The 9762-nt window shown below is 49.3% G+C and overlaps 1 protein-coding gene across 1 annotated transcript in view; it reads right to left on the reverse strand.

The window, feature by feature from the left end:
• Positions 1 to 167: 167 nt before the first annotated feature.
• LOC107105642 (17-beta-hydroxysteroid dehydrogenase 14-like) overlaps positions 168 to 9762 on the reverse strand; it is a 23076-nt gene continuing 13481 nt past the window's right edge. The window contains exons 3-7 of the mRNA XM_015405641.1: positions 9391 to 9435; positions 8235 to 8335; positions 4239 to 4305; positions 621 to 709; positions 168 to 263 (exon numbers count right to left, since the gene is read on the reverse strand). Of these exons, the coding sequence (XP_015261127.1) occupies positions 168 to 263; positions 621 to 709; positions 4239 to 4305; positions 8235 to 8335; positions 9391 to 9435 (398 nt within the window). The remainder of the gene's footprint in view (positions 264 to 620; positions 710 to 4238; positions 4306 to 8234; positions 8336 to 9390; positions 9436 to 9762) is intronic.

Raw genomic sequence — 9762 nt, forward strand, 5'->3', positions numbered from 1 at the left:
CAGGATTACCTTGGTCGTGGTCGCTGGCAGATCATTCTTCATCCCGATAACACCGTGAAGGCTGCCCATGTTGACGATGTTTCCTTTTGTTTGCCGTATGTAGGGCAGTGCATACTGTACACGAGATAGAAGGGGAAATGCAGCCACAGACAAACCATTACATTAATTCAAGCTGGCAGATCATTCTTCATCCCGATAACACCGTGAAGGCTGCCCATGTTGACGATGTTTCCTTTTGTTTGCCGTAAGTAGGGCAGTGCATACTGTACACAAGATAGAAGGGGAAATGCAGCCACAGACAAACCATTACATTAATTCACATAGCTTAGAATTGTCCACTGGCCGAGACCCTCCCCGGTATGGCTAGCAGAAACCCTTGCAACTGGGGGTGGCGGGGATGAATCCTTAGGGGACAGAGCAGGCCCTCTGCTGTGGAGCCAGGGACCTTCCTCATCACGTTCATTCAGGCAGAGGATGACTGAAGGACCCAGGAAAAGCCCTGCAGCACCTCTAGGACATATACCATCCCAGGGTTTTTTTCCTTCTTGACTTTCCACTCTGGAAGATGCCAGCTGCCCTCAGGAATAGGGAATCAGCTTATATATTAGAAACACGCTCACCTTGGTTAATAGCAAATAGCTCACAACATTGAGTTCCATGAGATTTTCAAAGTCTTGGGCAGTGATATCATTTGACGATTGTAAATAACCTGTTGGGGAGAGGACAGAAAGGGGACAAGTGGTTTCACAGAGGCAAGAGCCACAAAGAGAGAGAGAACAGAGCCACGCCTGCCCACCCCCACAATGTGCTGATGGATTTCATCTTTGTTTTTTTTCCTCTTTAAAGTAATACTCATTTGAGTAAAACCAGAAGTCAAGCATAATAATCAGATCTTATCGATGTAAGAGTAGCCCTGCTGGATCCGACCAGTAGAAGAAGAAGAAGAAGAGTTGAGTTTTATACTCTGTTTCTCTCTACCCAAAGGAGCCTCAAAGCGGCTTACAATTGCCTTCCCTTCCTCTCCCCACAACAGGCACCCTGTGAGTCTGAGAGAGCTCTGAGAGAACTGTAAATGATCCAAGGTCACCTGAGAACTGTCAATGATCCAAAAATTATTTATTTTATTTATTTTTGGATTTATATCCCGCCCTCCCCGAAGGCTCAGGGCGACTAACAGTGAGGCACAAGTGCCAAAGTTAAAACAGATAAAAACAGCATAAAACAGCATAAAACAATATAATACAAACAACAAAGTGTCAGTGCTCCATTTATTACAAGATGGGGTAGATCTTAATCCAACGGCAGCGTTCCAATAACCTGTTATCCCTTCTCAATCCAGGGTCACCTCGCACCCCGATGGAACCACATAGTGGTGGTAGTGGTGCGATGATGCATAAATAGCGGTGGTGGAATAGTGGTGGCGGCGGCTCCTACTCAAAAGCCTGGCGGAAGAGCTCCATCTTACAGGCCCTGCGGAACTGAGAAAGGTCCCGCAGGGCCTGGATCTCCTCCGGGAGCTCCTTCCACCAGGTAAGAGCTGCCACCGAAAATGCCCTGGCTCTGGTAACAGCAAATTTAATATCCCTGGGGCCTGGAATTTCCTTGAGATGTTGGCTCCCCGACCGTAGTTCCCTTGGGGGAACATATGGGGAAAGGCGGTCCCTTAGGTAAGCCGGACCCTGGCCATACAGGGCTTTAAAGGTAAGAACCAGCACTTTGAAGCGGATCCAGTACGCTATTGGCAGCCAGTGCAGTGCTTTCAGCACAGGCTGAATGTGATCCCTCCTAGAGAGACCATTCAACAACCTGGCAGCAGCATTCTGCACTAGCTGCAGCTTCTGGATTTGCGACAAAGGCAGCCTCAAATAGAGAGTGTTACAGTAGTCTAACCTCGAGGTGACTGTCGCATGGATCACTGTGGCCAGGTCATCGTGGTCAAGGAAGGGAACCAACTGTTACGACAGGGCCAGTGGGGCAAGGCAGAGAGGGGGGAGGTCACAGTCCAGTCCGAGAGTCAAGCCAGAGAGAGAGCAAAATAACCAGAGCAAAAGTCCCAATACACAAAGCCAAGCCAAGTCAGAGCGTTACCGAGCTCAGAGTCCAGATAAGCAACTGTCGAAGTCAGGGTGCAGAGCCGAGGATCAAGAGCCAGGGGGTTGTCAAAATGCGGACTGGAGTCAGGAACCAGGAAGTCAGTCAGTAGCCGCATACCGGGAACAGAGTCAGAGGTGCAGAGCTTCTGGTCCGAAGGACTAGTTTGCCAGCACGATTAGCCAGCCCTCAGCGACCTATTCAAATAGCTCGCTGGGTTGTTAACTCATTAGTGCCTCATTAGCACTGCCTTGCGAAGTCCTTGATCTTGCTAGTACTCCGGGCTTATTGATCTCCAACCGCACAAGCATGCCTCTTTGCATCTGGTTGCCAAGTCCCGGTGTCTCCGATCCCTCAGCCGATGGACAGGTGGCAGAGAATCGGGTGGCGTGCTGCTGGGGCCAGGCACTGCCTGATTGGTTTCAGGTGCAGGCTGTTCTGGAGGCTGGTGCTCATCCTTTCCGGCACTTAGGTTTGGCAAAGACTCCCTTGCCTCTGATGGTGTTAAAGGCACGGAGTCCTCAGTTTCAGAGCTCCCAGGCTCCGGGTCAGGGGCAGGCATGACACCAACTACCGAGCCAGCCGAAGATGGTAAAAGGCCGACCTGGCAGTGGCTGCCACCTGGGCCTCCATCGTTAAAGAGGAGTCCAGGAGCATGCCCAAACTCCTAACCTCCGACGCTGGCACCAAAGGCACCCCATCGAAGGTCGGGAGTGGGAGCCCCAACTCTGAACCGATCCGAATCAGGCCCAGGACCTCCATCTTTGCTGGGTTTAGTTTCAACCGGCTTAGTCTGAGCCACCCAGCCACAGCCTGTAATGCCCGATGAAGGTCATCATGGGCAGAGTTTGACCGACCACCTAACATCAGATAGAGCTGGGTGTCATCTGCATATCGATGACACCCAAGCCCACAACTCCGGGCAATCTGGGCAAGGGGGCGCATGTAGATGTTAAACAACATCGGTGACAGCACAGCCCCCTGAGGCACCCCACACTCAAGAGGATGTCTCCGGGACCGCTGATCCCCTATCGCCACCCTTTGTCCCCGACCTTGGAGAAAAGAGGCAAACCATTAAAGGGCAAGCCCCTGAATCCCCACGTCGGCGAGGCGGTGGGCCAGCAACTGATGGTCGACCACGTCGAACACAGCCAACAGATCTAACAACACCAGTGCCGCCACACCACCCTGATCCAGATGCCTACGGAGGTCGTCAGTCAGGGCGACCAGCACCGTCTCTGTCCCATGACCCGGGCGAAAGCCGGACTGGAAGGGACGCATCCTCCAGAAAGCCCTGTAGCTGTAATGCCACTGCACTCTCAATAAGTTTGCCCAAATAGGGCAAATTGGACACCGGACGATAGTTGGCCAATTCGGCCGGGTCCAAAGACGGCTTTTTCAAGAGAGGGTGGATCATTGCTTCCTTGAGTGCCCCAGGGAACCGTCCCTCCGAGAGGGACGTGTTGACAATCTCCCACAGGGCACCTCAGAACCCCTCGTGGCACGCCAGGAGGGGCACGGATCTTCTCTAACAACAACTCAGGAACAAGGGAGGAAGACTCACCCTCCCCAAACTCACCCTCCTGCATACATGCCAGATAGCAGGTATGACCACCAAAATATTGAACAGCCAATAGTCAGGCTGAAGGTCACCTCGTTGTGAATGGACCTTCCCCTTCTTTGACAGGAAGATCATCTCAGCATCCCATTGGACATGAGCTGAGCTTGCTACCATTAGCATATATAAACAACAGCTTAACTCCATGACATAAAGTTTGACACTTGCAGAAAAACAACAACAGCCTCCAATTAAACTAGCGGCCATCACTACATCCTCAAACAGTAGAGTCCACCAGCTGATTCATCTTTAAATGAAGAGGTACTTCCTTTAGAAGTGGCTAGTGTGAGAGACACGGGGACACGGGGAAGCGAGTCCCCAAGAGCTTCATCTAAAAACGCTGTGTTACTTGGTTACTGTAATTTATTCAGTTGCTTTGCGAACAGCTGCCTGCAAAGCTATAGAACCTCAATCACTTTATTTGGACAAAGTCCATTCTGGTTTTTGCATAAACAGGAAACGCCCTCACACCCAGACACATCCCTCCCAGGGAATCTTCCCAGACCCCCAAAGGCTGGAAATCACTCACCATCTCCAGCATTGTTCACCAGGCAGTCCAGGCATCCATAACGTTCTAGAGTGACCCGAATCAACCTCTGCAGGAACAGGGATGAAGAGAGATCTAAGGCAGGGCAAGGATAACAGCAGCATGGAGAGCCCTGCAGTCCCAGAGCTGCAAGCAGCCATCATTAGAACTACCCTGGGCGGCACCTGTTCCAGGCGTTTGGTGCAAGCGCAGGAGACGGGGAAGGATGAGTATCAAAGGAGCCTGGGGAACCAAGGAGGGGAGCCATATGTCGGGGTGGGGGAGCCAGAGAGCCCGAGCCAGAGAGGACTGTAGAAGTACCTTCTTTATAAAAGCTCTTCTCCTTGTCTATCAGCAGAATACTGTTCTGAGGTTTTCCTTCTAGAGCAGTCTAGAACTCCCTGTTTCTCACCTGGTAAGGCAACTAAATTTATCTCTTCTGTTTCCTATCCAGTTTGTTAGTTCCACAAATAAAGCTTTCTTTGCTCTTAACCAGTCCAGTGACCTTACTGCTTCATAGGCTTTCTGCTATAAAACCTCCGGTCCGACTGGACCCAGAGTCAAGGAGGCAAGGTTTGTGGTCAGCTTCTTAGCCCTGCCCATTGTCAGGCTCCACAAAATGCTTGTACCAGTGATGCAGAAGGAAAGCTATGGCACTGAGGACTAGATTCTTGAAGTTGATGGAGAAATTAAGTGGAATCCCAAGCAAAGATTTAAGCAGAGGAGAGATATGTGCCTTCACATATGACAAACACATCCTGAGTTTATGAAAGTGGAGCATTAATCAAGAAGAAAGGCCTGGAAGAACAGTGTCATGAGCATTTAAACACCTGAGAATTAGAATATGGAGAATGGTTTTGCAATGAGTACAGAGACAGTGGCGTGCCAAGGCCAGGGCACGGGGTGTGCTCCGCCCCGAGTGCAGCTTGAGGAAGGCCCTTGAAGGAGAGCCTTTGAGGCCAACCTCATGCTGCATCTAGCCCAATGTCTTTCCTTTTCTTTTTAAAATGCAGTTCTGGCTGTAGCCACTTGGGATGCAAGGATGTCCGAGCATAGCAAAAAGCACTTGAGGATTGGCTGCACTTCCCTTTCTCTGAGACTGAAGCAAACTTGCTTAACAGATCTAGAACCAAGCCAGCACCCTGACAGCTGCTGCAGTCATTGCCAGCCTGCAGGTCATGTTCTTCAATAGCCTAGCCTTTCTCTCTTCCTTTCCTTGCACCCATCTCAGCCAGATGTTGCAAAGCAGCAAGATAAAACAACCTTTCCCTCTCTTAATTTCACTCCCTCTTTTCCACACTTATTCATTTCTGTCTCCACCTATTTTTTCATTCCCCCCACCCATTTTCACTTCTTCGTCTCAAGATCTTATCCCTATCCTGCTCAGTGACAGACTGTAGTATAGTAGCAAACTTTTGTTAATATTATGAACAGAAGGCACTGGATTTGCTGAGCACTGTATACTGCACTGGTTTTACCCTCATATTCTTAATAAACTTTACTTTTTTGAATGAAAGCTGTTGGGAAAAACAGGTTGCTTACCTGTAACTGAGGATCTTCGAGTGGTCATCTGTGCATTCACACCTCTGTAGCATGAAGCTGTGTTTTAAATATTTTTCTCAAAGCAGGAAAAATTCAGGATACAAGCATCATATCTTGCAAGTTAATAGCAACAATTTAAACATGATAACTTTATCTGACACCGCACCCTAATTAGGATATACTAATGAGGCATGAAATGCATCTTCTCCTCTTTAAGAAAATTCTTCCGTTTGATGAACTCTCTGCATATAAGGATTTACTTCCCATTGATGAAATTTTCATAGGCTTTGGATTTTTATATATGAAGAAACAAAGATTTTCTATGAAATTTATCTGTAATTTTCACGTTACATGTATTGCACTATTCATTTAAAAATTTGAATATAACAAATACAAAATGAACTTGTAAAAATTGTTAATCAGTAAGGTTCTCATGGTTAATCCAAACTGTACATTGCACTGGTTCTGCTGGGCTTGCAAAAACGTGTCTCCCCCAGTTTCCACTGCAGAGATTCTCTGGTTTGACTTTAGTCCTTTGGAAACTATGGGGGATGGGGGCACCTTCTTTGAGGTGGGGGCAGTGTGTTTCTTAACATCCAGTCTGGTGAAGCTTGCAATCCCTAGTTTCTGATGCTTTGGCTAGTTTTAGTAAAAGTTAGTACAAAGGCAGACTCCCAGCTCTCAAAAATGCCTTGTGGATGTTTAGGGATGGTCAGCTCTTGGCCCTCTCGAGTGCCTGCCCAGAACACAAGTGGGGTGGTGGATCTTATTTTATTTTATTTTATTTTGCTGTGAAGTCACAGCTGACTTATGGAGACCCTGTAGGGCTTTCAAGGCAAGAGATGTTTGAAGGTGGTTTGCCATTGCCAGCCTCCGCATCGGCTGCCTCCCCTGCTTAGCTTCTGAGATCTGATGAGGTCAAGCTGCCCTGGGGATCTCCAGGTCAGGGCTAGGCTGAGAGTAATGTGACTGGCCCAAGGTCACCCAGCAAGCTTCCAAGGCACGAGGGGGGATTTGAACCTGGATTTCCCAGATCCTACTCCAGCACTTCAACCACTGTATCATCCTGGCTCTTGTGACAGAATAGCGTGTTGAAAGGTGATTTTTTTTACTGCCATAATTACAGGGGTCATTTCGTAGAAAAAGAGCTAGGGGAACTCATTAGCATAACTCATTAGCATATGCCACACCCCCTGACATCAGGGGCCCGGCGGTGGACCTGCAAGGCCAGCGGGAGTGCGAGGAAGCCCCGCCAAGGCCCTCCCTGGCCCCAGGCAGGCAGGGGTGGGGAGAGGCGGGGAGGAAGCAACTTACCCTCCCTCTTCTCTTGCCTCCTCCTGGCTGAATGAGGGCTGGAAGCGGGGCGGCCGGAAGCAGGGGGCGGGGCTTCGTCATGTGCCCCGACCCCTGCACCTCACCCGGGGGAACGCATTTCCCCCCGAAATGACCTCTGCATAATTATATACACAAAATTAAAAGAAAATTTTTGACTTTCTGCGTTTTTTTCCTGGCCACTGAAACAAAGTTTGGGTTCAGTGGCACCTTTAAGACCAAACTTTGTTCTGCTGGTTGAGACCGACATGGCTAACCACCTGAATCTTTTTTCTGCCTGTTATTATTATTCATTTTAATTTATGATTATTACTGAAAATCCTGTTGTTGTATAGAGGAGGGGCTCCAACCTGGAGAGCCCCACCCTGGCCTCTGCTCATCAGATCTCAGCAGCTAAGCAAGGCCGACACAGACGCAGGTGGTGGCAAAAAACCCCTCTGAGCGTCTCTTGCCTGGAAAGCCCTATGGGGCTGCATTAACTCAACCATGGCCCCGGTCACATGGGTCGGATATTGCGCGGGGGGGAGGCGTGGCTAATTGCCCCAGAGGAAACTAACGCGCCCAAGCACACATCCCGGTCAAGGTTCCGTGGTTAGGGGGGAGATGCCAACCAGACGGGTATCCTGCAGCGCGGCACAGAAGCTGTGCTGCACGATTGCACCAGAAATCGCTCTTTTTGCGCATGTGCTGTTGGGCACTGTTGCGCAACCTGCGGAGACGGGTGCCAGATGCCACGTAAGTCCACCGGAAACGCGATCGGACGCCTGCCCTTGGCCCGAGGTTTCCGGAAACTAGTACCTCGGAGGTACTAGTTTTTTACTCAGCATCTTCGGCGGGAAGTCTCAGGTTAGCCACGGGAGCGCTACACTTCCCAGATGTGGCAGTGTGATCGCGCCTGGAAAATCTGCCTACCATCCATATCGTGGGCATGGCAAATGCTCCGTGTGACTTCAGCCCATGACTTGATGTCAACAAAAGAAAAAGTAAATGCTGTTTAAAAAAATTATCTGCCCTGGATGCCAAATAGTCTTGATATGCCACCATACAGAGTTGAAAGAACATTTTGTGGAGATGCTGAAGAAGAACCCCCAAAGAAGCATCACTTTGCACCCAGTTTTAGCCTACCTTGATGTCTGACTCCTTGCGAACATCACAGACCTGGTAGCAAGCTTGCCCTGGGCACCCAGAAGCCTGCAGGTCCCTCTGAATTGCTAGTCCCTTTTCCGCTGCAAGGGGGAAGAACACAACAGTTGCCTGCCTTTTTTGTGCAGCCTCTGCCACCTTATCCGTCCATCTTTTTTTCACAACTGTGCCCAGGCTCTAAGTACACGCAAGCATGTTTGCTAAATGCATTAAAGACTGTTGCTCTTCTCTCTTGGTGGTTTTCTCCATTTGGAGAAAGGCAGGCTCAAAGGGCTGCTAAATGAATGAATGAATGAATGAATAAATAAATAAATAAATATACTCTGTTTTAAATGGGGAAACCAACTCCTTGGGGAGGGGGTCCCATCTATTGTTGCCTACTGGAACAGGGGAAGACAAAGAACATGATGACTGATGAGTAGACAGATCATGTGCGGCAAAAAGAAGGGTCGATGATCCTACTTTCCATCATCGGCCTCCTTCCCTGGGTGTATTTGGCAACACTCTACTCAAGGATGAATATAACTTCAATTTCTTACCTGTCTCCTCTCTCTGGAAGGGCTTGAGCAGAAGATGGGAAATGCCACTTTGACCACAGTCTTCTTGTTCCCATTTTCTTTCATCTCCAACTCTACTATCCTAAACCTCATCTTTTCCCTGCCAACAGGGAGGTAAGGGGCTGGATCCTGGCATTATATCACTCCTGGGCCAGGAGCTCTGCAGTGCTCACCCCTCTGCTCCAGAGACAGTGAACACAGATCTCTCTTTCAAGGCTGTCAGTGGCCTGGAGCCAGAGTCACTGAAGGGCCACCTCCTCCCATATTGCCTGCCCAAAAGACTTCTTTTTACCTCAGCTTTTAATTAAAGGGGTTGTTTTTTTACAATTCTTTTTTACAGCCTGCTTCGAGCCTGAGGCCTGTTTTATGAAGATCATTTTAGGCTGCTAAATGTTTTGGTTTTGTCATCCTCTGGCTGGGCATTTTAATGGCTGGGCTTTTAATCTTTTAAATTCACTATTTATTATGTTTGACTTGGTAAGCTGCCACAAGGAGGTTCTCTGTGGAGGTGGCATACACCTGTTTTGAACAAACAAGGGGACCCAGTCGTGGTGGGGCGAGGAAAAGTGCTCTGGACTCACCTTCACGGGCTCGTGAACAGAAGACCACATTGGCTCCCCGGTGAACTGGAGGGCGAGGAGAGAAAAGAATGCGAAATAAAACTCAGCTTGGCACCCGCAGAGATGTGCACCACAAGGTTTATTGACTGGTTTAAAAGGCTGACTTCCTTTCCCTCCATTTTGGTCTCCAACCCTTCCCAAAACAACCCACTGACACTTCAAGGGAAAACCCCCAGTTCTTTTCAGTCTCAGGAGGGGCAGCCTTTCGCAGGCAGATCTTCTTCCTCAGGACAGACCATCAGACTGTCTCTGACGATGAGAGCAGAAGACTCCCCCCCCCCCAAGCCCACCATGGTTATTTTCAGGGGGGGGGCTGGGCTGGTCTGCAGAAGA

Source organism: Gekko japonicus, unplaced genomic scaffold, assembly GCF_001447785.1.
Source record: "Gekko japonicus isolate JY-2015 unplaced genomic scaffold, Gekko_japonicus_V1.1 scaffold4020, whole genome shotgun sequence".
NCBI lineage: Eukaryota > Metazoa > Chordata > Lepidosauria > Squamata > Gekkonidae > Gekko > Gekko japonicus.